Genomic DNA, 27,038 nt, shown 5'->3' with positions numbered 1-27,038 from the left:
GACCCACCTTTGTCCTCAGCTCATGAAGTGGTGTAGGCAGGGGCTGGTCCCGTCAAATTAGCAGGGAATAGCAATGAAATCCCAAGCTCCTCTCCCTCCCATCCTGCCCGAGTAGGGGGAACATGGAGTTGTAGCCTAATGCAAGTAAGCCTTGATTTTTATTATTATTTTTGCTAAGGTCACTGTGTTCTTTTCCCAGAGTTGAGGGGGATGTTCAAATAGCCAAGTCATTCCAGGTACTAGAGGTGAGGACAGAAAGTCTGTCGAGACACACTTAGGAGATTCAGACTTGGCGTGTGTCCTTTGTGATTTAGGCTAGACTGAGGCTCCTCAAACCTGCGTGTAGTATCAGAGCCCCATCGTTGCATGAGATAAGTCCAGCCCCATGGGCCTCAGAGCAGGTAAGCCAAAAGGTATCAAGTGAGTACTTGAAATAAAGTGTGTCTCCTTAGTCCTAAACCAATACACGCAGAGTAGCTGCCTTGGATCCTAGACTGGCCTTATCTCCCCTGCAGACTGAGAGCTCAGAAGCAGGGAAATCTGCTATTTATCTTTATACTTAGAGCACCCGGTGCAGAGCAGGCCCTTAATAAATGTCTGTGGGATGGATGTGCAAAGGAAGGAAGGCAGCAAGCCTCCGGCTGCTCTTCTAGCTACCGCTGTATCTATTGTGAGTCATTGTTCCAGCCACATTGCAGGCATTACATTTTCAGTTAATTTCTTTCTTGTCAACTATTAATTTATTGGGCTCATTCACAGTTGTGTTTGGGGCCCGATACGTCTATAGAGCAAGTCTTCAAAGGAGGCTACCCCTGGGCCACAAAGCTTGCTGCATACCCAAGTGCCTTACAGCACACACCTAAAAACCACTGGGCTGGGCAGGAAAAGGGAAGGGAAATCAGAAGCCAGTCTGCTAGGGGGAATAATACGCTCCCAACTTCTTAAGCAGGGGTATTGCTGTTCATTTCAGGTAAGAGTCTACGATCTCTCCAGATACGAGCACGGAGCAGACGATGTGCTGATCTTGGCCACTGATGGACTCTGGGATGTTTTATCAAATGAAGAAGTGGCAGAAGCAATCACTCAGTTTCTCCCTAACTGTGACCCAGATGACCCTCACAGGTTTGTGCATTTCTATGATTGGAGGGTTGTTCCTCAAGCGGTCTTTCATGTGACTGAAATAAATAATAATCTTGCCCTTTTCATCATTCATTCTGATATAGATGGTTCAGTAACCAAACTGCAAAAGGGACTACATTTCTTATTAGAGGTACTTCCACAGCCAAATAAAAATCCTCCTTAAGTTAAACCTAGATACAAGTGGTAAAGAATTTGTTTTGTGAGATATTTCAGCAGTATACCTTTCTCACATTCTTACTTCATATCCTACAAAGTGGGAATAATCCAAGTTGTGATCCTCCTCATAAGAAAGATAGCAAATGTTCCCAGCATTGATTTCCATCCGTTGAGGAACTGTTTCTTGCAAGAAACATTGGGAAAGGAGAGAAAGATTAAAGTAGGGATTCCTTATAGCATGATGGCCATGTAAACATCCTAAACAACCCTAGGTGACTCAGAAATAAACAGAAATCCCCTCTGGAGAAAGGCACCTTTCACTTAGAACACAAGGAAATAAGTCACCATGAGTAAAAACCAGCAGAAACAATAGGCAGCAGAGTTGGACCTGTAAATATTATTGGATTTATCAGCCAAAAAATATAAGTAAATATTTTAACATGTTTCAGAAATATTTTTAAAAGCATTGAAATCATGCATAAGGACAAAAGACTATAAACGACTGCACAGATTTTCAAAATAAAGAAATGGGACTTCTGGAGATGAAAAATATAAAAATAGGAACTACAAATTCAATGGATTAAACAGATTGGAGACAGTTGAACAGTACACTGATGAACTGAAAAACTGATCTGAACAATCCAGAATATGGCTCAAAGAGACAAAGAGAGGGAAAGTGTGAAATGAGATTGAGACTAGGAAGATAACTAAGAGGCTAAAAAGAATTGCAAAAGGAAATACTATAGAAAATGGGAAGAAAAAAAACACGTTCCAATCCAGAATTGCTGAATGATATTAAACCTAAGATCCAGAAAGCCCAACAGATCTCAAGCAGAAGAAATAAAGAGATAATTTTAAGTAGATATTTTATAATGAAACTGAAGAATTTAAACAAAAAAGATACTAAAAGCTGCCAGAAAGACAAAACAGATACATAAGAATAGCATTTACAGTGATAGCTGACTTTTCAAAAATAACAGTAGAAGCCAAGACAGTGGAGTTATATCTTCAGTTGGCTAAGAAAAGCAGCTCTCAATTTTTAGAATTTTTATATACAGTAAAGATATCAATAAAGAGGATGAAGTAAAAGCATTTTGAGGCAGAACAAAACTGAGAAATTTTACTGCCATCCAGCCTCCTCTGAAGAAGATTCTATAGGATGTCATCAGATAAGAAAAGGAAATGATCCCAGACGGAAGATTGAGAAGTAAGATGGATTATTAAGCTATTAGTAAATAGGTATACTTAAACATGCACCAACTATATAAAAACTCCAATAAGAATGTCTAATATGTGGTTAAAAATGATAAAATACTGAATAAAAACAGCATAATAAATTGGCCAGTGGGGATAGTAATCAGCTAAAGTATGCTATGGTTCTACTTGAAAAGAGGTTAAAAGTGTTTAACTTTAGACTTTAACTGTGTTTAAATAGCTAAGAAAACAAATGAAAGAATAGAAAGTGTAATTTTCAAACTAGTCAAGCCCACATAGAATTAAAAACCAGACTTCTAAACAACTTATCAATAAAAAAACTGTAATAAAAATTAGAAATGACCAGGGCCTAAATAATAAGACTACTACATATCAAGACTTTAAAGGCTGAATTTTGAGCCTTTCCCCCCCACCAATTTAATGAGTTATGCATAGGTGAAAAGCTCTACTCGTCCCTGACCTGCCAGAAGTGACTATATTCCTTCCATATCATAAAGGAACTTTTTCCAACCCTCCCAACCTCCCAGTTCCCCAGATCACAGGGACCCTGCCCACAAGCTCCAGGCTCCTGACCACAGAAAAAGAAAAAGAGCCCCTTAGCCAAAGAGAAAGGTATTTCTCAGAGTAAGATCTAGAAGCCTGCTTTGTGCTACTGGGCTAATTCTGCCCATATTATTCCTATAAACATGTACACAAGAATTCTTATAACTTTGCAGTTCTGAGGGGCCACAGGAGTGGAGCTGTGTACTTGTGGACTGTGTGCTCTTTTCCTGCATATAGGCTGTTAGTAAACCACTGTCCTAATTTAAAAATTTAGGTCTGTTGTTATTTCAACAACAGCATCTAGATTAAGAATTAAAAACAACAGAATAAACCCAGGAAAAGTAATGGAAGGAAAAATTAAAGATAACAAAAAAGAGAACAAATATACAATAAAAATAAACAGTAAAGCCAAAATCTGTTTCTTTAAAACAACTAACACATTAGGGAAATGCAGTTTTCAGTTCATCCAGAACTGAATAATTCTGGTGATATCTGTAGAACACAGTGAAACAGGCAGAGCTATGTATTAAGAGAACTGGAGTGGTAGGGAAATAGTGTCAAGCCACACCTGAGGTATGTAGCACATTACAGGAATTTAATGAAGAACAATCTGTGAGAAAAAATAATGCCAGTCACCACATAACTTCCTTTGTGTGTCAACTGAATGTCCTTCCTATAGAGATTTCTATACCTTTTATATTTAAATATTGATATAATAATTTGTAATCATTAGTAATAAACCTACTTAAAGAATATTTAAAATACCTAAAATCCAAGAACCAATTTCATAAATATATAAAATCTTTCAGGGCTTCCCTGGTGGCGCAGTGGTTGGGAGTCCACTGATTTGGTTTGATATAAATCAAACCACACTGACATACTACCTCACACCCATTATGCTGGCTATTTTAAAACAAACAAACAAAGAGAAAAAAATAAGTGTTGGTGAGAATGTGGAGAAATTGGAACGTCTTGTGCATTACTGGTGAGAATGTAAAACAGTACAGCTTCTGTGGAAAACAGTATGGTGATTAATTATATCCATCAATTCTACTTCTCGGTATGTACCCCAAAATGAGTGAAAGCAGGGACTCAAATAGGTACGTGTACACCCATGTTCATAGCAGCATTATTCACAATAGCAAAAAGGTGGAAGCAACCCAAGTGTCCATCAACAAATTAAATGGGATAAACAAAATGCGGTATATAATACAATGGAATATTAATCAGTCTTAAAAAGGAATGAAATTCTCACACATGCTGCAAAATGGATGGACCTTGAAGGCATTATGCTCAGTGAAGTAAGCGAGTCAGAGGAGGACAAACATTGTATGATTCCACTTACATGACGTCCCTAGAGTCGTCAAATTCATAGGGACAGAAAGTAGAATGGTGATTGCCAGGCGCCGGGCTGGGGGGATAGGGAGTTGGTGTTTAATGGTTATAGCATTTCAGTTTGGGAAGAGGAGAAAGTTCTGGAGATAAATGGTGGTAGTAGTTATACAACAATGTGAATGTACTTAATGCCACAGAACTGTACACTTTAAAATGGTGAAAATGTTAATTTTTATGTTATGTGTATTTTACCACAAAAAATAATTTCTCAAAAAAAAGCAAATTAAAAAGAAAACTAAAGTAGATAAATTTCCCTTAAGACTAGTCAAAACCAAGGGGGTCCAGCAAATAAATAATATTAGCAATAAAAAAGTCATAAGAGATGTGGCAGTAATGAACCTACACATATTCTTTAATAGGAACATTGTTAAAATATTAATTTTTCCTAAAGTGATCTTTAGAGTGAGTAGAATTATAACCAAAATTCCAGTGAAGTATTCATGGAACTTCATAAGCTGATTCTGAGATATATATGGAAGAACAAAATGCCAAGAATGTTTGTGACATTTCTGTATGGGTCTTACCCTTCTAGATATTAGTACAAAATCAGAACAATTAAGATGGTGCAGAAAAATTAAAAATGGATCCTTCCCTCACACCATACACTAAAATCAAGTCCAGGCACGTTAAGACTTAACTGTGAAAGGAAAAGTAAATACAACTTTTAGGAAATAGCATAGGAGACTATTTTTATGATCTTATAGTAGAGAAGGATTTCTTAAACAAGATACAGAAAGCACAAACAAGAAAAGATTGATAACCTTTACTACGTTAGGATTACCAACTTTGGTTCTTCAAAAGACAACATAAAGAGAATAAAATGGCAGCGTGTGAACTGGGAGAAGATCTTTGCAATTTGTATAGCCAAAGAGGGATTCATACCCATAAAATATAATGAACTGTCACAGATCAATAAAGACAAATAACCCAATAGAAAAATGAGCAAGTACCACACAGTCATCACACAGAAGAAAATGGATTTGTGAATTTGTAGAAAGACTCTGAAGATGGCTTGGCATATGCATATCTTATAACCCAGAAGCTCCACTCTTAGGTCTGTACCCTGGAGCAGTGGTTCTGAAAGTGTGGTCTTTGGGTCACATGGCATCAGCATCGTCTGAGAACTTGCTAGAAATACAAATCTTCAGACTCAACCCCAGATCTACCAAATAAAACTCCAGCGGTAGGACCCAGAGATCTGTGTTTTGACAAACAACCCAGGTGTTTTTTTTTTTTATTCTGGTGCTGGTGTAATTCAATTTATACAAAAAGATATCCACACAATTGTTTTTATTATAAGAACTGGAAGCAACCTGCATGTCCAACCATAGGATGGATAAACAAAGAATAAAATAATTCACAGTCCTCAAATGAGAATGAACCAAAGCTGTGATCTTTAACAGGGAAGAATCTCAAAGACATAATGTTGAGTTTAATAAGCCAGTCATAGAAGAATACACATATTGTGATTCTATTTACATAAAGTAGGAAGCTAACAATATATCACTTAGAGATACAGATATTAAAATTATAACAAAAAGCAAGAGAATTAACCCAAAATTTGGATAATGGTTACCTTGGGAAGAGAGGTGGCAGAGGGGAATGTGTGCTTGTGGAGAGGCCCATAGTGAGCTTCTAAGATATTTACTGGTAATGTTCTGTCCCTTTAGCTATGTGGTAGATATATGATTGTTCATGTTATTTATAACTGTATATCTTTTTCATACATTTGTTTGTATGTTAGCTATGAGAGGCAGTGTAGTCTAGTGGTTAACAGTGTGGATCTAGCCAGACCGCCTGAGGTTAGATCCTGGTTCTGCCCCTTCTAGACTTTGTGACCTTTGTGACCTTGGGGAGGTTTCTTAACCTCTCCATGCCTCAGATTCCTCATCTGTAAAATGGGGGTTCCAGTAGTCCTGACCTCATCCTTATATATAAAGTGAAGTGCCTGGTATATAGTAAGCACTACTGGGTATTTGTTGTTGTTATTCTATGTTTGTTGCTATACTTATATGTTTCATATATTTCACAACAACAACAACAAAATTCCTTCAGGAAAAAATTAAAGCTAGACATTCTTTCTCTGTCTAGAATTGTTTGTATAATTTTTCTCAGGCACAAAGGAATCGATGGTCCTGCAAATAAGATTCTTTTATTTGAATTCGAATGCATTATTTTTCCTGTTGAGCTTTTAGTTTTAATCTGTGTTTTATATCCTACTTGTTAGCAACATTCTCCTGTTGATTTTCTCTACTGTAATTATTTTCATAAAGCTTTGCGAAGCCATCTGACAGGTATGAGTGAAAAGGCACCCAAAACTTTTTAAAATCTCTCCAAGCTGGCTTGGTTTTCCTAACCAGCCCCTGTCTCTCCATGGCAACAAATCTGCCCTCCAGGGAGTGGTCACCTGTGGGCAGTGCTGTCACTGGGCAGGGGTATGCCAGGTCAGAATAGGTTCCTAGGTTTGTGAGATCTGTTACCTACAGGGCTTACAGGGTTCTCCATGGAACAAAAGGGCAGGAAAGAAAAAGGTTTTGAATTTGCCTTTCAGGGAAGATGGCAAACCAAAGCCTAAGAAAGAATCCCGTGTCAGATAGATGAATGAGTGAAAGGAAAAGTTATAAAATGGGCATAGTTTCATTGCTAAGAGATGAAATATCTGGCTGGAGATCAGAAAAATTCTGGTTGGTTTTTGACATCTTAAAACAGTGAGACCTTATGGGGGAAGCTATCTTCTTTGCCAAATAATTCCCATTCAGATTCATTCATCTGGGAAATATTAAGGACCTATTTTATGAGCCATGGCCACTGGAGAAGAATTTGTGAAGAAAACAGATCAGGTCCCTGCCCTCTTGGAGTTTAAAGTCTAGAGGTTACAAAAGCATAAGGAAGTTAGAATATGAATGATTAAAAAGATAGCACGAGGGATAGGCAAGAAAGCTTCCCATTGGAAGGGATGTCTACACTTAAACGTGAGGAGTGAATGAGTGTGTGCCAGTCAATGCAACGTGGGGCAACATCGGGGAGAGAACATGGTGCTTTCAAGGAACCCAACAGTCGGTATGGCTGCCTGGGCTTAGTGTGGGGTAGTGTCCACAGATGAGGTGTGAGAGGTGAATGGGGCAGGTCGTGTCAGACCTCAAGCACTGACAAAATGAATGAATGAATGAGAAGATTAGTTGGAGGGAAGAGAGTCTGTGATAATGATATGGAATTTGTGTAATTCATTCATTCTGATCTACAATCAGAAAACATTCTGGACAATCTGATGGTGAAAATATGAGGTATGGATTGTTTCTCTACCCCTCTGTGCTCCTTAGTAATTTAAGCCATATTGGGAAATCAGATAAACTTAATTTATTTCAAACTCAGGCCTTAGGCATTATGTAAAATGATGTTGTCTTTCATGTGTGTGCCATATTTGCATGTATCTTTGTGATTTGGAAGGAGGGTACCACACTCACACCCAGGCTTAGTGTGTTTCCTTGGGACGCGCATGGAGAGCTCAGTCCCAAAAGCCACGGCAGTGGGTTTCCTGACGGTGCCCTCCCAACCGGGAGCTGTTCTGACCTTGTCATGCAAAGTAGAAATAGGAGTGCAAGTTGTCTTAATAACTTTTAGCCTAAGTCATAATTTCTGTGATGAAGAAAGACCTGCTATCATACTCTTCCCGTGGCTCTATGAGTTGTTACTCAGCCAGAAGGATACATTTCTCCCCAGATGTAGCCCAGGTCCACAGGTTTGCCTATTTAGCCATGTGAGTGGTGGGAATAGAGGGTTTCTGGGTCCAGACCTGAGGGGTCTGACCAGGCTGGCCGATCGTTTGATGGAAAATGAGAAAGGGAAGATGCAGTCTACAAGGTGGGCCTCCTGAGAGATAGGAAGGGCAACAAAGCAACAAGAACAACAAACTGTTTCTTCATTTGACGTTTTGAATGGGCCTGTTTTACTTTGAGTTTTGCTTCGTGTTTGCCCAGTTTTGTCTAGAAATTCAGCAGGACAGGAGGCAGGGCATTAGTCCTGTGACAGGAAGGACTTTAAGGTTTTGCCATTTGATTATTTGGCTTTTGTTCATGTTGTGTGTAGTTTTTTCTTTTTCTTCTCCTCTCCGTGGCAGCCATGCTTGACAAATTGCCAGCACTGTCTTCCTCTGATGACATCCTTCCCAATAAAAAATTTTAAATACCATCTCCCCCTCCAGGATGCATTGTGAGGGAAGAGGTGATTAAGAGAGAGATATGTTTGCGAAGTTCTGACCCTCACACCATCCTCTCTGGCAGAGCTGGGGTAAAAATGAGCTATATGACCTTCCTGACCCCAGCGTATCTTATTAAGTCCTTTTGCTGTTTTGAACTGTCTCGAGAAAGGAACCAGAAAATTAAAAGGAGGCCTTGTGGACAGGCCCGAACATGAGTGCAGTTGCTCCTTTTCTTTCTTTTCTTTTTACTGGATTATGCCCTGAAGTGTAGCAGAGCTGGCAGCTCCGTGCATCCTTTGTGGGGTCATGAAATGAACCGTTGATAGGAAATAGGCCAAGTTCACATTTTCAGGTGGTGTGGTTGGAATTCATGGGGGTTGGGCTATACAACCTGTCATTCTCTTTACTAATTCCAGTAAGATTCTCTTAGGAGGCCTAAACATCCTGCAAAATTTGGAAAGGGTGCTCAGAGAAAGGTGTGGAAGGGGTTTTCTGAGGCAAAATATCTTGGACTGATTATCTCCTCTGTAAGGCTGGAGGTTTAGTGGCAGTTCTCCCAGAAAGAATATTCAAAATGGAGGCAAGTATGTAAATATGCAAAGAAGATGCTTAGTAATATGTTAGAAAGGAATAAATTGTTAATATTACTAACGGAGATAGGTGTGGGCAAAGCTGAGTGGACCTCAGGCCAAAGGACACGTGAAAACATGTCATGGATTTACATTCCAAATGCCCAGGCAAGACTTGGCAAGGATTTTTTTGCCCAGTCCTTCATTTCCCAAAACCTGTCTGTGGAAACCTCATCTCGGTAACTTGGACCAAATGACGCTCTGTGCCCCTGCCGTGTCACTCCGGGGGCTTATGAAGGGGTATTAAATCTGTAAGTACCAACATACTGTAAACTCCAAACAGCATCTCCCTAATAAGAGAAGCCTTCTTGATGGTCACGCCTCCAATGTTCTTCATATCCATGCTGTCCTTGGCTCTGATAACTGTGTGTCTCATTGATGAGGAAGAGATTAATCAGTAGAAAGTTAACAGTAAAACACCCACCAAAACTGACAGCAGGATATTAATGCAGGTATTAAATGCTAGTTTGTATTACCTTGATAATAGGAACCATTTTGGCAAAAGGCAAAGGTTCTTTTTATGAAATGTTTCTGTGAGTTGGCTGAACTAACTTCTCCCACTGCCATATGGTTCTGAAAAACTGTGCCTCAAATGTAAAAAGGAAGGGTTCCTCCCATCGCTGGCCCCGACCTCACATCAGTTACAGGTTTTAAGAACAAATTGGTGAGTGTTGTATCTCGTGTTGAAGACTAGATAAAATCTGCATTTTTGTTTCTTTTGCAATGTTGAGCATATTCAGATCCGTGGGAATGTGGATGTCAGCCCACCATCCTGCCCTTGACAGCCTCTGAACTGCCCACTGCCAGGCCCACCTTTCCTTCCTCAGTGCTGCTGATATGGCCATTGGAGCCGAGCTGTGTGGCCACTTAGTTGGAACATAAGGGCATTTTATTTATTTGTTTGTTTGTTTGTTTATTTATGGCTGTGTTGGTTCTTCATTGCTGCACGCGGGCTTTTTCTAGTTGTGGCGAGAGGGGCTACTCTTCATTGCGGCGCGCGGCTTCTCGTTGCGGAGCATGGGCTCTAGGCGCGCGGGCTTCAGTGGTTGTGGCACACGGGCTCAGTAGTTGTGGTTCACAGGCTCTAGAGCGCAGGCTCAGTAGTTGTGGCGCACGGGCTTAGCTGCTCCTCGGCATGTGGGATCTTCCCGGACCAGGGATCAGACCCGTGTCCCCTGCACTGGCAGGCAGATTCTTACCACTGCGCCACCAGGGGAGCCCCCATCAGGGCATTTTAAAGGGCTTCCCAGGGACGATGCAGAAGAAAATAGTCTGCTATGCCCCCTCCTATCGAAATGAACTCGCACCACCTTGCGAAACCGGGAAGCTGGTGCCGGGGCAGAGAGGTGGGCGAGGCCTGGTGGGTGTTCTCGCCATCTCCCGTGGGGGTGGTACGCTCTCCCTAGTCCGTGGCCTTGCACCTGCTGACACACAGACCCCCAGGGGACACAGGGACAGTGTTGTGGGCAGCAGCTGTCGCTGTTCCCGTGTCTCAGGGTACTCTGCCTGAGTGAAGTTCCTGCACTGCAGGCGGGACAGAAGCTGGTGTGAGCACCTTCAGTGGCTTCAGAGCCAGACAAGGGACACGTGTGGCTCAGCTCCCAGCAGTGAGCCTGAGGCGGGCCTCCTCCCAGGACAAGTTGCCTGGTTCTGAGCACAACAAAGAGCTCCCTCCAAGTCACCCGCCCTCACCCCACCTACCCCGTTACCATAGATCCCTGCCCATGTTCCCAAGCTTGGGAGAGCTTTTCTACCTCTTAAATCTCAGAGGCCTGCTCAGAATGCAAAGAGGATTCCTTCTCCTGTTCCCATCATACTCTATTACTGCGGGGCCTCAGCAGATGGAAGCTGCCTTTTATATGCAAATATTCGGAACCCATTAATTCCCCAGTTCCTGCCACCTACCCTCCCTCTTGTAAGACCCTGTCTGTACCATCCAAATGGCAAACAGAAGTTCCTGCCCAACTAGAACTGTTGGCTTTAAGGCCAGGTTACAGCCTGAGGCCTGAAACGGACTTATTTTTGACACTCCAATCTGCTGATTCAGATGTGGTCTTGTGGGAAGAGACTCTACAAAAGGTGGATGACTGCGGGCAAAACTCTTGGTCGGGGAGAGAGGCCTTTTATGTCTAATGAGGGAAATGCTTTAGGAAGGTTCTGTTCACCCCGGCAGGACCTTTGAGGCAGGCACTAGCATTATTCCAGATTCGAGAGGCTAAGGAGTTTCCCCAGAGCCCCCGATGTGGGCGGTGGTGCAGCCAGGCTGGGACCCGTGGCAACCCAGCCCACACCCGGGGCCCTTCGTACACCCCACTGAAGAGGTGAAAGAGCTCAGAAGTGCCCAGCGGTGGCAGGGACGACAGAGACGATGGAGGACGTGCCCGCTGGCCTCCTTCCACCCTGACTTCAGCGTCAGTGGTTGTGAAGAGCGCCTCTGGCCTTCCCGTGGTCCTTCCGCCCCTCTTCCTTTTCTGCTTTTCTTCTCTCCCCCACTGTCCCTCCCCTGCTCCCTCCTGCTCGGCCCGAGGAAGCCTCTGCGCCAGGCCCTGCGCGCCTGCCAAGTCAGACCCCTCCCGGCCGCCGCCCCTTTCAGCAGAGCTCGGCCGATCAATATGGAAAGCTTCAGCCAGAGAAGAAAAATGCTCTCAAAGTACAAAACTGGTCTCCCTGGGAGACTCTTCGTTAGGAGGGGTGAGTACCCCAGCTACTCCCGCACTACTTCCCGGATGCGGTCTGACCAAGCCTTCCGCGTGAGGCCCTGAGGTGCTCCCCCACATCCAGCTTCCAGGATCACGGGGCTCCTCGGCCCCTCGTCATCCCGGCCGGGGTGTAACGGAATCCACGACCCTTTGGCTGTCATCAGCTGCACCATATTCTTCTCTGCTGCTCTCCTGTATGTTCTGTATTTGTATTTCATGTTTTGACTCAAATTCTCTCCCGCTGCTTCCTGTGCCCTTCAGTCTCTGGCACGTGTGCCTTTTGTGTTCAGCCTCAGCACCAAACTCAGTAGAACCCTCCTGTCTTACTGCCACATGAAGCAGTCTTTTTCATTGTTACCAAACCAGACAGCCCTTGTCAGGTAGAAATTGCAGGAGAATGAAATGGGGGAGAGGAGAAGCAGTCCTTTCCCTCCAGAGGAAATGTTTCTTCTTTTCCTCAGGCACCAGTCTTGATATAAAGGAACCTTAAAGGTGGTTTCCTGCCTGGGGCAAGATGGCGCTTGACTAAGGATGCTCGTGAGTTCTAAAGTGTCCATCAGCCTGGCTGAGATTGGAGCTGGGGCAACAAAAACCTTCTCCTAAGAACTAGGTGCCTGGGGTTGTGCTGAGTTGATCAGCTTATGAGGAAAGATCCCCACAAGCGGCCTCATTTTACCTGAACACCATTTGTGACTTCATTTCAATACTGTGTCTCCTGTAGCATGAAGGAAACATCAGGAAACCAGTCCTAGAGTTCAGCTGCACTGTTCAGTTACTGCAAGCAGCATCTAATCAGTGCCCTTCAGTTGTCCGTGCAGACCACTCTTTTATAGGGCGGACGTCGCATTCGCATTCACTAGGGAAGCCTTGCAAAGAGAAGTCAGGTGGAGCAATCTGGCTCCTGGCCACAGTGTTGGAAGAAATGGTCCAAGGTATTCTCCCTAAGCTTCCCGCTCAGGTTGGGGCATCCTTCCTGCAGCACATGGTGACAAGAACCTGATGAAACTGAGGTTCTGTGAGGAGGGGGGTGGGTAGGCCTGCCACACAAGGAAGTGTGAGGCTAAACCTCACACCACACATAGGGTGTGGGGATCCTAGGCCAAGAATCGCACCTAAAACATGTTCTAGAACTGGAAGAACCCATAATGTCCCCCAGTAAAGGCACATTTAAAAATCTCTGTAGATAACCCAAGGCACACAGTAAACAACCCTACTGAAGAGAGGCTTCTATCTTACCTTCAAACCTACCATGAGAAAGGATAACTAGATACAACAGAGCCTTCCCTCTGTCGCCCCAAAGAAAACCTAACAGAACAGGATGAAAGAAACTTTAAACATGTACAAATAGAACCACAAGGTAAGAAGAGGTGGATTTGGAAAAGAACCAAATAGAAATTTGCAATGGTGAAAAATATGTCATTGAAATAAAGTAACTCACTGAATGGAGAGAATACTAAACTGCTAAAGTATGAATTAGTGAACTGAAAGGTATTACCAAGAGATTTAAAAAAAAACAGGAAAGAGGTTGAAATCTGGAAGGTATAATGAGAAGGATCTAACAGGAGAAAATATAAAATGATGGAGAAAACATAAAAAATAGAGGGGAGTCAGCATTCAAAAAGTTCATGGTTGAAAATTTTACAGAATCAGAAATATCTTCTCAGTTTGAAGGAGTAAAACTAATTTCCAACCATGATAAATAAAAAGAAATCCTCATTATTATGTCTCAGTGGAACTTCATACCATCAACAACAAAATATCAACAATAACAATTTAATAAGCTACCAATGAGAAAAGACGTTTACTTATTAAAAAAATGAAACAAGGGCTTCCCTGGTGGTGCAGTTGTTAAGAATCCACCTGCCAATGCAGGGGACACAGGTTTGAGCCCTGGTCCGGGAAGATCCCACATGCTGCGGAGCAACTAAGCCTGGGCGCCACCAACTGCTGAGCCTGCGCTCTAGAGCCTGTGAGCCACAACTACTGAAGCCTGCACACCACAACTACGGCAGCCCGTGTGCCTAGAGCCCGTGCTCGGTAGCAAAAGAAGCCACTGCAATGAGAAACCCGTGCACCGCAACGAAGAGTAGACCCCCACTCGCCTCAACTGGAGAAGGCCCGTGCACAGCAACAGACCCAAAGCAGCCAAAAATAATAAATAAATCAAATAAATAAATTTATTTAAAAAAAATGAAACAAGACAGACTTCTCAACAAGAGAGGTCAGAAAAGATGAAATATTATGTCCAAACGGCTAAGGTAAAATAAGTCAGTCTAGAATTCTATACCCAATAAAGCTATGATCCAAGATTAAAGGCAAAAATAAAGATTTTTGTGGCCCCCAAACTTGGTGAGTTTATCCCTCACAGACCACTGTTAAAAGCATTACTAAAAATGTACTTCAACAGAAGGAAATCAAGTCCAGAAGAAAGGAATGGACTTCGAAAAGCAAAACAGTTAGTATGTTGGTTTATATACATTATAATAATGACTTTTAATAGGAGTTTAAAAACAAGGCAAAATTAAAATACTAGGCAATAACATGACAGATGAAAGAAGGCATTCTAATATCTTTTTATATTCTGGAGAAGGACACAAATATTGATTGACATATATTAAAAACTTAAGCATAGCTGCTAAAACAACAGAAATAATCACTTCTCAACTAGTAGAGAGAGGAAAAAGGTATTCAAGAAAGCAATCAACCTGACAGAAATCAAGAAAAGAAAGAAAAATAGAAACTACTAAATAAATTTTATGTATGTATATGTATGTGTGAATGATGGCAAAAATAAATTCAGAATAGCAGTTTTTACAATAGGTTTAACTTGCATCTTAGTAACTATAAAGGTGAGACTTTATTTTAATTAGCCATCTACCAATAATGAAATACATTTTAAATAATACAAAGTTTAGAAGTCCTACAGTGCCTTGTGGAATTTATCATTGGCGAATATCAGGTTGAGAAGGTAGCGCTGAAAACGACTATGATTTCCTACTTAAGAGACTGGGGACAGCATTAACTAAGGATGATAGATGAGAAAGTCCCACCTTGGCCGTGAAAGTAAGTTAACATTTATTGACTCTTCCTGAGTCCTAACTGGGGCCTACCAAGGAAAGTAAGAAGAGCTGTGCCCTGTGTCATGGAAGCCCAGACATAGGAGAACTTGGAGTGTGCAGTGGTGTGGTGGGCAAGCCAACCTCAACACCTCCCACCTCTGCAAACAAAAAGGAGAACTCAGAAGACAGGAGATGTCAAGAATAAAGAAGATGGCCAGAAGTACCGTGTCTGTGCTGGAGAAAGGTCAAGTGGAATGAGCACGGAGAAGTGTAGGAGGCCGGATTAGCAGGGTATTGGGCCTACTGGTAGGAGATGAAGGAAGAAAAAGGGAAGAAATTGAGGAAGCAAAAACAGGTCTTCTCTCTCTCAAGAGTTCACCCAAGGGAAGACAGAGTGGATGACAGAGAGAAATGCAGGCTCAAGGGAAGTTATCTTGGCATAGGCAATAACCAGTTTTGAGAATAAAACCTTAATTTTCTAGAGCCCTTGGGTTTCCTGGGTAACCATCATTTCTAGGTGACCTAATGCCGCTTTTTAAAATACCAAAGCTAATTTTGACCATTTTTTCAATACCCAAAGTCTCCAGCAATAGCAATATCAGGATGGTCTCTTGCCTTTAACTATGGATGATGCTCTTATGTGACTTAAATAAAATGAAGTAGGCACTGTTTTGATTTTAAGTTTTTTAATTGAAGTATACTTGATTTATAATATTGTGTTAGTTTCAGGTGTACAGCAAAGCGATTCAGTTTTAAATGTATTTTTTTCAGAATCTTTTCCATTATAGGTTATTACAAGACATTGAATATAGTTCCCTGTGCTATGGAGTAAATCCTTGCTGTTTATCTATTTTATATATAGTAGTGCGTATCTGTTAATCCCATACTCTTAATTTATCCCTCCCCACCCCCTTTCTCCTTTGGTAACCATCAGTTTGTTTTCTGTGTGTGAGTCTGTTGCTGTTTTGTAAATAAATTTATTTGTATTATTTTTTAGATTCCACATATAAGTGATATAATATTTTTCTTTCTCTGTCTGACTGTATTTAGTATGATATTCCCTAGGTTCATCCATGTTGCTGCAAATGGCAATATTTCATTCTTTTTTATGGCTGAGTAATAGTCTGTTGTGTGTGTATATACACACACACAAACACACACACCCCCCACATCTTCTTTATCCATTAATCTGTTAATGGGCACTTGGGTTGTTTCCATGTCTTGGCCATTGTAAATAGTGCTGCTCTGAACACTGGGGTGCATGTATCTTTTCAAACTAGAGTTTTCATCTTTTCTGGACATATACCCAGGAGTGGGATTGCCGGATCATGTGGTAGCTCTATCTTCAGTTTTTTTAAGGAACCTCCATACTGTTCTCCATAGTGGCTATACCAATTTGTATTCCCACCAACAGTGTAGGAGGCTTCCCTTTCTCCACACTCTCTCCAGCATTTATTGTTTGTAGACTTTTTAAAAAAATTAAATTTAATTAATTTCTTTTTGGCAGTGTTGGATCTTCGCTGCTGCGTGCAGGCCTTTCTCTAGTTGCAGTGAGTGGGGGCTACTCTTCGTTGTGGTGCGCATGCTTCTCTCGTTGCGGAGCACGGGCTCTACACGCACCGGCTTCAGTAGTTGTGGTTCACGGGCTTTAGAGTGCAGGCTCAGTAGTTGTGGTGCATGGGCTTCGTTGCTCCGTGGCATGTGGGATCTTCCTGGACCAGGGATTAGACCCATGGCCCCTGCATTGGCAGGTGGATTCTTAACCACTGCACCACCAGGGAAGTCCTGTTTGTAGACTTTTTGATGAAGGCCATTTTGGCCAGAGTGAGGATCACCTCACTCATTGTAGTTTTTATTTGCATTTCTCTAATAATTAGTGATGCTGAGCATCTTTTCCTGTGCCTCTTGGCCATCTGCATGTCTTCTTTGGAGGAATGTCTATTTAGGTCTTCTGCCCATTTTTTGATTGGTTTTTTTGTGTTCTTTTGATATTGAGATGTATAAGCTGTCTGTATATTTTGGACATTAAGCCTTTCATTTAACCTTGTTCTGATCTCAGCTGTTGCCCCATGACTGCGGGACCTGTGATTTACCACAGAGACTGGTCCTGACTTCTTTCATCTGTTTTTTTAACATCTTTAAGTAACTTCCTTTTGCTGCCAGCCATCTTTTCTCATTACTTGCCATAATCTTCTGTGTCTAGTTTGCTCATGAGCTGAGTTAAGGTGTGTTCAGCCCTGACAGATGAATCTATGAACTAGTATATTGCCTCAGCCAGCTTTCTGAACTTGAAAGGCTAAGGTCTAGACCCTGGTCAGTCACTAGGGTAATAAACATCAACTGATATTGATGGTAGCCTTTCCCTGTGAGGTTTTATCTCAGACATACAATTCAATATAAACCCAAGAGTAACCTGGGGTGAGGCATCTGAGAGCTCTTCTGAATATAGTATATGAGTGGCAGTATGTGGATAAGGGGGCATGTATTTAGCTCTTTAGCCAAAGGCCTCTTTGGAGTCCTTTCTGTTTATTTCATGATCCCAGTAGGAAGAGAACCCTCAGAAGGGCTACCTGGTGGCATCTTCCCTCAAGTGTAACTGGAGATACTTCTGCCTCAAAACTGATAATTCTCTCAATAAGGATAGAAAAAGAAGGCATCTCTCCTACTCACCTACCACCCGTCCTCTAGCAGGAAAGTCACTTATTTTGTATTAACTAAAATAGCCTCTCTCTGCCACCTTTAATGTGTGCTGCACTTCTCTCTGCCTGGGCTATCTGAGTAGACTTGAATCTCAAAGACTCTACAGCCTGGAATCTTAACAATCCTGAGATTATTTGCTACAGACCTTGTTCTTAAGTAATGTAACAATGGGGCTAGATGCAGGTCTCTTTTAACATGAGAGTCGCTTAATCCATAAGTTTTTTTTTTTTTTTTGCGGTACGTGGGCCTCTCACTGTTGTGGCCTCTCCCATTGCGGAGCACAGGCTCTGGACCGGGGCACGAACCCGTGTCCCCTGCATCGGCAGGCGGACTCTCAACCACTGCGCCACCAGGGAAGCCCCATAAGGGGTTTTAACAGAAGAAATGCAAGAAGCTTCTGGTGTTCTGAATTCCATAACTCGAAGTTCTGAAGGCAAGGCCGAGTGACATTCCAAGCAGGGAAAGGCAACAGTAACATCAGGGTGGTCTGTTGTTTAAGGTCCACAGGCTGGCTTCCAAGAGGCCTTCCTTACAGGGTGACATTTATTATCTTGGTGATTTACCAGAGGCTGGCTTTTAGCTTCTCAGGTTCAGAAACTGGTTTAATCAACACACAAAGAACAGATTCATTATCAGAGCTGGGCTCACCTTAACCAAGCTTTCATGATTGATCTGCAAACTGAAGAAATGCCAGTTGACGTTTATATGGAGAAATAGGACTGACGTTCTTAAAGTACAAATGACTAGCTCACTCTTTCTCTGTCGGCAGGCCACACAGGGAGGCAGATCATAATTAGAAGGTTATATAGTGAACATGAAGTCAAAATCAAGGGAAACTGTATTCTATGGCAGAAGCTAAGAGTCATCCATCCTCACTAAATATGGTCCTACCAGTGGAACTGAATTTCTTTGAAATCTGTTGGATAAGACTCTCTCTACTTCAATCTGTATTTGGACAGACACCTGCCAATGTTTTTGTCTCTTTGTTTTAGGCCTCAAGGCTAACCTAGGCTACATACACCCAAATCACCTCCCACGTTAAGTCTTTTTCTAGATTTTAATGCTTCCCATCCATTTATGGCATAGTCATTATTCTTCTTTGAGTTTATGCTCTAAGTCTCAGTGAGCAATCTTATTTTCAAATTCTTGGGGATCCCTCACTGTACTTACAGTGGTGAAGAGAAGAGTGTGGCATTGATGAGGGTGGATGGTACAGCTTGACCACACCGAGGTTTCCCAGTCATGTACCAATAAAACCTTCACATTTTTACTATGCTCCTTTGCTACCTGCGCTATCATTAACATTTTTCTTTAAATCAACTCACTTTTTAAAAACAATTTATTTAAAAAGGAGATTTACCCCTACCATAAGTGGGAAATGACCATCCTTTGTCCTAAAAGCAACGTGGCTCTAAAAATAAACATTGGAAACAAAAGTTCTTATTTTTCCCATGTACTTTTTAAGCTACACACTGTTTGCTGTAGAAAGCTCTGAGCCTGAGCAGATATGTGTTAAAGATACACCAGTACTAAACTGGGACTCTCTTGTTGACATCAAAATTCTCAAAAGAGGACTGAAAAGCAGAACAATTTAGGAGGTTATTTATTGTATGTAGAATCTTGTCCACCTACCACCTAACTAGTAGTCTCACATTAGGCATCACACATTTGGGAAAAAGATGTCCTAGGTTTTTCTGACTTTAAGGGTGTTTGAAAACTGTTCATACAGTTGTAGTGATGCCTCCTTCCCAGCCTCACCTGACCCCCGATTCTGCCTGATGCCACACTGACAGTCTCATTCCTGCTTCTCCCTGTACAGGTACACACTGGCGGCTCAGGACCTGGTGATGCGTGCCCGTGGCGTCCTGAAGGACAGAGGATGGCGGATATCCAATGACCGACTGGGCTCAGGAGACGACATCTCTGTATATGTCATTCCTTTAATACATGGAAACAAACTGTCATGAAAACAGCCCAGGGTTTTAGAAGGACAGAAGGGAAGAAAACTGGGATGCCTCTGGGCAGGGCGGGGCTGGGAAGTGCCCCAGCAGAGTTCCAGATGATGCCACCTCTTCCCTGTCCAGGTGGGAAGCTTGCTGCTGAAAGCCCTCTGGCTAAGCTTCAAGAGGACCCTTGGGTTTCAGTTTCCTCTTTAGTAACAGGTCTGGATACTCAACAAGAGCAAAACATAAAGGCTGCTACTGAGTGCTGTGTTTCTGTTGGTTCCTTTCATAGGCCTCCTAGGTGGCCATTGCCCATTTGGGGGCACACCCATCATATTTATTTTATCCAGAGTAGCTGGGGCAGCCCTTTTCGGGTGTCACTGGCAGAAGACTCTTCAGCCTGCCAAGCTGCCAACTTCCCTACGGGTTAAAAGTGCTGCATTGGAGAGTTGGGGATCATGCCTCAGAAGATGTAAGCGCCCATCTTCTAGTAAGCCTGAGATTTATTTCAGGGAACACTATCTGTGTTGTGTGTGTGTGTGTGTCTCTCTTTCTCTTTACTGTTTTTTGGTGCCGGTGGGGTGCGGCAGGGATTTTTTTTTTTCTTTTTTGACATTCCTTGAATCTTCATTGTTTTCCTTCCATAGAACAGGCCTGGGACTTTCCAGGCCCCTGTCGAGGAATCTGTGTGTCCAAGTCCAGCCCAGACTGTCCCCATATCCCGTAGCCCACACCACCCAGGCCGCCATCTGGAGCGGTGCCCTGGTTGATGGAGTTCAGTCTTTGTTATGTAACAGTTTGTCCCTGAGTTGCATTTTCTCACCAAATCAGTGTGTTTTCGTGGAAATATGGGTGTTTCTCTGGACCCACAGTTCCTCTGTCATCTTCAAGGGCCCCCCTGGTGTGGCTGAGGTCTCTCTGGGAGAGTCTGGATTTCGTTTCTGGAACGGTTGGCCCTTCCCCACCCGCTGTGCCATAGGGACAGACACAAAGCAGGGTTGAAGCGAGCAGTTTAAGAGGTTCCTTGTATCAGTTCAGCACACCCCATCTGAGGAGCACTCCTCCATCTGGATCCAGGTTCCATGGTCCGGGACTGTCCCCAAGCCCCCCCCAAATCACATGTTAAGGAGCAGAGTTCTGTCAAGCGCGGTCTCCGCCTCCCCATCATATCGAGGCAAGGCCCGCTCGGAGTGGCCCTTTGATAAAAGTGAATTTGAATCAGGCTGACTGGTCATTCTCAGGCTGGGCACTCTGTTCCTTCTCCACGGAATCATGTCCCAGCCCCCAGGTACCGAGACCCCTGTTCCCACTGTCACTTCACCTCTGGGTGTTCCTCACGAGAGCAGAAGCAGACGGATCAGATCTCCCTGGTGCTTCTCGGCCGGGAGGACTCGCAAAATAGATTTTTAGAAATCACTTTTAGGCAGACTGCTTCTGGGCATGGGGGACCTTACAGAGCAGTGTCCAACCACTGAGTCTTCTCCCTGCAGACCTCCTGTGGTAGCGTCACCATCTTGACTACTTTTTGTGATAAGACATGCTTCCCACCCATTAAAGACAAAGGTCATTGGTGTGATTCCCCCAGAAGGCTGGAGAGCCAGTTCCACTTCTCCTGTTTGTTCAGTCCCTTCCCCAGAGTGGAGGACAGGAACCTTTCCTCTGGGATAGTGTATCGCTTTCGTTTACATTCTTGGAATGTAGCTATTTTCTTAGGAATGTCCTGGAGCCTTCCTGCCTCGGAATGTGTTCATCCCACAGTGTGGAGACAACGCCTGGTCTGGCAGGTGAAGTATGGCGGGAATTCACCCACCGAGTGTTTGCCAAAATGTTGTTTCGGAAGAACTGGACTCACTGATCCCTTGTCAGGAGTCATTGTCCTCTGACAGCTTCCCTCCTCCTTCAGGAAATCTTAGCCACCCCCAGCATCTCTGTGGGGAGAAGTCTGTGGTAAACCATTTGCTGCCCTGGCAGAACAAGATGCTCTGGGGAAACAGGCAGGCATCCTACAGCAGTGTGGTCCGCTTTCTGTTGCTGCTCTCTCAAAGCCACGTACGAATTCGGAAATGAGAAAGTTGTACGTGGAGGAGGGCTCTGAGCTGCCTTCTTTGGGAAGCTGTCTTCACGAGCAGTCACCTCTCCCCCGTGTTCCCACTGCCTTTCACTTCTTTTATTTCCTGGGCTTCTATCTGGGCCCTATCTTGAGCTTCTCTGGTTTTACTCAAGGCACCAGAGTCAGAGTTTGCATGTGCATATCATATAGATGTCATGACAACCTGGACTCAATTCTCCAATTCATTTCCTGCCAAGGGATGTCTCAGCAAAAACTCTGGAAGCCCCTGATTCAATTTATCCTAAAGTCTTGAGTATTTAGTCCTACTGGATTTAGTTAGAAAGGTGTCTAGGAATTCTCCTCATAAGCCCCCTTGGGTGGAAAGATCTTAGTAGCAAGCTGAAGCCATGTTGCCAGTTTGGGGGATTGGAGGGAAACCACAAATGAGATGAATAAATCAAATGTGGAAAAAAAAATGATTTGTTAATGCTCGCGGCCGGTCTGCCCAGCACCGATATTGCTCTGTGAATTGAGCTTACTCAGTTTTAGCCTTATTTTTCCCCCTTGGAGCATTCCTGGAAAGGTCAAAAGGCAACACACTCAAAATTCTACAGAACATATTTATACGTGGTTCTGTGATCTTGCGTATCTGACTTACAGTCAAGTCGGCTTGCCCTAGTAGCCTCAGAGGAAGTCTTATTTAATAAAAGGCTTTCGATTTCCTAGTCAAGTCTTTACGGTTATCTGGCAGGGAGAGGTGTGGCCACTTCCTTTAATGAAAGCCTCTCTCAGTTCTAAATCTCTTTGCTGGACTGGCACTTGCTCTTCAGAATATTTGGTGACACTCTTTTCCTTAAAGAGAGCAAACTTGCACTCCATCCACACTGTGGCATTTTGTCAGGCAACAGCCAAACCTGTGTTCTCTCAAAACCTGAAATCAGAGCAGTACCAGAACCAGAAAACTGGAGGGTGTGTTCTCCTGTGGTTGTGCTTGCCTAACTGCTGTTCTTACAGAGGGAACAGAGAAAGTCGGGCCAGGCCAAGCACTCAGCTGTCTAATGGGACAGAGCCCCCAAAGTGGGAATGTGTCATTTTCCACAGTTTACAGTTATGGGGAATTTGGGGTATTTAATTTTTTAATCCCTAGCAATTTACCTCCATGAGGCTGCATGAGGTCAGCTGTGCTCATTCTTTTTGTACTCTTCTAAGTATTCATTTACTTCTTGGAAAGAATCACAGCTGTCAGTAGATACTGGTGGGCAAGGATGAGAGTCCCAGTATCCAGAGTTGGCCTCAGATCTTGGCCGTTCGGGCAGGGTTTTCAGTTCACCAAGAGCACTAGTGTGGAAACACTTGGAAAAAAATCTCTCACATCTTTACGACTCTGGTCTAACCTCCTTCCTCATCTGCCAATCAACTTTATTTACAAGGCCACGAGTAGTCAGTGGTTTTCTTTCCACCACAGTCTGAGGATCTTACCTTTCCTTAAGCAGCCCAGCAGCTCCACTGTTTTCAGACTGAACATGTTAAACTTTAATGAGATTCTATTTTTGCTAAGTTCGTGCTATTGGGACACATGAAGAAAGCAGTGAGAGTCACTATCTATGCAAAAACTCACCAGGCTGACCCTAAAAGGTAGCGGATCTAAGAAAATAGTAAAACAGTATCTGGCCGCCGGGCAGAATTTTACATTAGGAACTTGGATTTTTGAAGACTTTCAGTTGCAGAGACATGTCACAGCCTGCACACCATAAGCCCCCCAAGTGTACTTTGGTTCTGTGTTGGGTGATGTGACTTATGTGCATACACTGGGATTTTTCAAGGGACACTACATGAGCAGCCCCACCTGCCTCTTCTGTAAGTACCGTGGTGGTTCTTTGTGGTTTGAGTGTCAGCCCAGGGAGTGCTGCTCTCTCTAATCCACATGATTTGTGTAAATAGCTTTAATTTTGCCTTTGCGTCTTAGATGTTTTGTTTATGTAGCGACCAGGTAGACAGTGACCAAATGAGGCTTTAAATGTATTGTTTTCTACTGTGATGTACTTGAAGGAGAATCTCGTGTCCTCCAGTCTTCCAGTCTTCCATAGTATTTTGTGTTTGGGGTGTCCTGAGGTTACTCTGTTACTCCTGTTTTGCCTCCACTTTCTTTGTTTCTTTTGGTAACCCAGGGAGGTCCACTGTGGAGATCATTTGTAAGGAATGTATCATGGTCTGGGTTTCCAAGAAAATACCCTACGTACAGTGAATGAAAGGAATCTGCCTGAAAATGGTTTCGGAACCATGTACCTTTATGCTTTGTGATTGTGCAACCTTGACTTTTGTAACCCCAAAATGAAAACTGTTTAGTAAAGGGGATCTATTTTGTGTGTTTTGAAACTTAGGTGCAATGTTCCCTGGAAAAAGCTACAGAAATGTATATGCTCAATGCCATTTTAAAATAAAATATTATACATATGTATATAGGACACCTTTAGCAAACCCTTTTTGTGTCATTTCGTTTAATTCACTAAGAAGTTTCTTCATACCAGGTAGTGGAATGAGTTGAGAGGGTCATGGCCTCATGGGGAGTCATCAACTGTGAACAGACTCAAAAGAAAATCAGATGGGAATGGATGCCAACACTATAAATCTTCACAGGAATCAGCAGTAAAAGCTGTACATTTCACCAGTGCCTCTAGAACTACCGTGGATATTACTCCCAAGAACTACTCCCAACAGGTAATTCTTTTTTTTTTTTTTAATTGAGGATAACTGACAGCACTATATTAGTTTCAGGTGTACAGTTTAACGATGCAGTGTGTACATACTGTGAAACGATCATCACATTAAGTCTAGAGAACATCCATCACCATACAGCATTACTAACTTCTTTTCCTTGTGATGAGAACTTTTTTTTTTTTTGCGGTACGCGGGCCTCTCACTGTTGTGGCCTCTCCCGTTGCGGAGCACAGGCTCCGGACGCGCAGGCTCAGCGGCCATGGCTCATGGGCCCAGCTGCTCCGCAGCATGTGGGATCTTCCCGGACCAGGACACGAACCCGCGTCCCCTGCATCGGCAGGCGGACTCTCAACCACTGCGCCACCAGGGAAGCCCAGAACTTTTAAGATTTACTCTCTCAGCAACTTTCAAGTATGCACTACAGTGTCATTAGCAAATACTATGCAATTATAGTATAGTCACCATGTTGTACATTACACCCCAGGATTGATTTATTTTATAACTGGAAGTCTGTACCCATTTCACCAACTCCCCACCCTGTGCCGCTAGCAACCACCAATCTGTTCTCTGTATCCATGAATTAGGTTTTTTTAAAATTAATCAGTTTCCACATATAAGTGAGATCATACAAGATTTGTCTTTCATAAGACATAGCATAATGACTTGGCACGATGCCCCAAGGATCCACCCGTGTTGTCACAAATGGCAAGATTTCATTCTTTTTTATGGCTGAATAATATTCTGTTATAGCTCCATCATCTCTATCCCTATTATCAATCTATCTATAAAAATACATACACACCACAGTTTCTTTATCCATTCATCCTTTGAGGGACATTTAGGTTGTTTCCATATCTGGGCTATTGTAAATAATGCTGCAGTGAACATGAGGGTACGTGTAACTTTTTAAATTAGTGTTTTCATTTTCCTTGGAGAAATACCCAGAAGTGGAATTGTGGGATCATATGGTAGTTCTATTTAATTTTTTGAGGAATCTCCATACTGTTTTCCATAGTGGCTGCACCAATTTACATTCCCAACAACCTTTTTCCCCACATCCTGTTAATACTTATTATTTCTTGTCTTTTTGATAATAGCCCTTCTGAGAGGTATGAGGTGATGTCTCATGGTTTTGATTGGCATCTCCCTGATGATTAGTGATGCTGAGCCTTTTTTCACGTACCTGTTGGCCATCTGTATGTCTTCATTGGAAAAATGTCTATTCAGATCCTCTGCCCATTTTTTAATTGATTTTTTTTGAGTTGTATGAGTTCTTTATATATTTTGGATATTAACCATTTATCAGATAAATGTCTATGATTTGTAAATATTTTCTCCCATTTAGTAGGTTGCTTTTTCATTTTGTTGATGGTTTCCTTTGCTGTGCAGAAGCTTTTTAGTTTGATGTAGTCCCTCTTGTTTATTTTTGCCTTGGGTGCCAAATCCAAAAAATGTTTGCCAAGAGCAAGGTCAAAGAGCTTATTACCACCTACATTTTCTTCTAGGAACCTTATGGTTTTAGGTCTTACGTTCAAGTCTTTAATTGTTTATGGTGTAAGTAGTGGTCCAGTTTCATTCTTCTGCATGTGGCTGTCCAGTTTTCAATGCACCATTTATTGAAAAGAGTGTCCTTTCCCCAATGTATATTCTTGGCTCCTCTGTTATAAATTAATTGACCGTATATGCATGAGTTTATTTCTGAGCTCTCTATTCTGTTCCACTGATCTGTGTGTCTATTTTCATGCCAATACCATACTATTTTGATTACTGTAGTTTGAAATCAGGGAACATGATGCTTACAGCTTTTTTCTTCTTTCTCAGTGTTGCTTTGGCTATGCAGGGTTTTTGTGGTTCCATATAAATTTTAGAATTGTTTGTTCTATTTCTGTGGAAAATGCCATTGGAGTTTTGATAGGGATTGCATTGAATCTGTAGATTGCTTTAGGTGGTGAGGACATTTTAACAATATTAATTCTTCCAGTCCATCAGCACAGTATATCTTTCCATTTATTTGTGTCTTCAATATCTTTCATCAATGTCTTATAGTTTTCAGTGTACAGGTCTTTCACCTGCTTGGTTAAATTTATTCCTAGGAATTTTATTCTTTTTGATACAATTGTAAATGTGATTGATCCTTTAATTTCTCTTTCTGATAGTCTGTTATTAGTGTATACAAATGGAACAGATTTCAATGTACTAATTTTGTATCTTGCAAATTTACTGAATTCATTTATTAGGTCTAACGGTTTTGTAGAAAGTCTTTAGGTTTTTTTTTTTTTTTTTTTTTTTTTTTTTTTATTTTTTGCTTTATCACAAATTTAATCAGTTATATGTATACATATGTTCCCATATCCCCTCCCTTTTGCGTCTCCCTCCCACCCTCCCTATCCCACCCCTCCAGGCGGTCACAAAGCACCGAGCTGATCTCCCTGTGCTATGCGGCTGCTTCCCACTAGCTATCTACCTTACGTTTGGTAGTGTATATATGTCCATGCCGCTCTTTCACTTTGTCACAGCTTACCCTTCCCCCTCCCCATATCCTCAAGTCCATTCTCTAGTAGGTCTGTGTCTTTATTCCTGTCTTACCCCTATG

At 42.5% G+C, this 27,038-nt stretch overlaps 1 protein-coding gene across 1 annotated transcript in view; it reads left to right on the top strand.

The window, feature by feature from the left end:
* PPM1H (protein phosphatase, Mg2+/Mn2+ dependent 1H) overlaps window positions 1-19,794 on the top strand; it is a gene marked incomplete at its 5' end in the record, with an annotated part of 269,728 nt that extends 249,934 nt beyond the window's left edge. The window contains 2 exons of the mRNA XM_079714727.1: window positions 971-1,122; window positions 19,554-19,794. Coding sequence (XP_079570853.1) covers window positions 971-1,122; window positions 19,554-19,701 — 300 coding nt within the window. The 3' untranslated portion in view covers window positions 19,702-19,794. The remainder of the gene's footprint in view (window positions 1-970; window positions 1,123-19,553) is intronic.
* Between the last annotated feature and the right edge of the window lie 7,244 nt (window positions 19,795-27,038).

Source organism: Hyperoodon ampullatus, assembly GCF_949752795.1.
Source record: "Hyperoodon ampullatus genome assembly, chromosome: 11".
Lineage (NCBI taxonomy): Eukaryota > Metazoa > Chordata > Mammalia > Artiodactyla > Ziphiidae > Hyperoodon > Hyperoodon ampullatus.
This window is presented reverse-complemented; position numbering and strand designations above follow the sequence as displayed.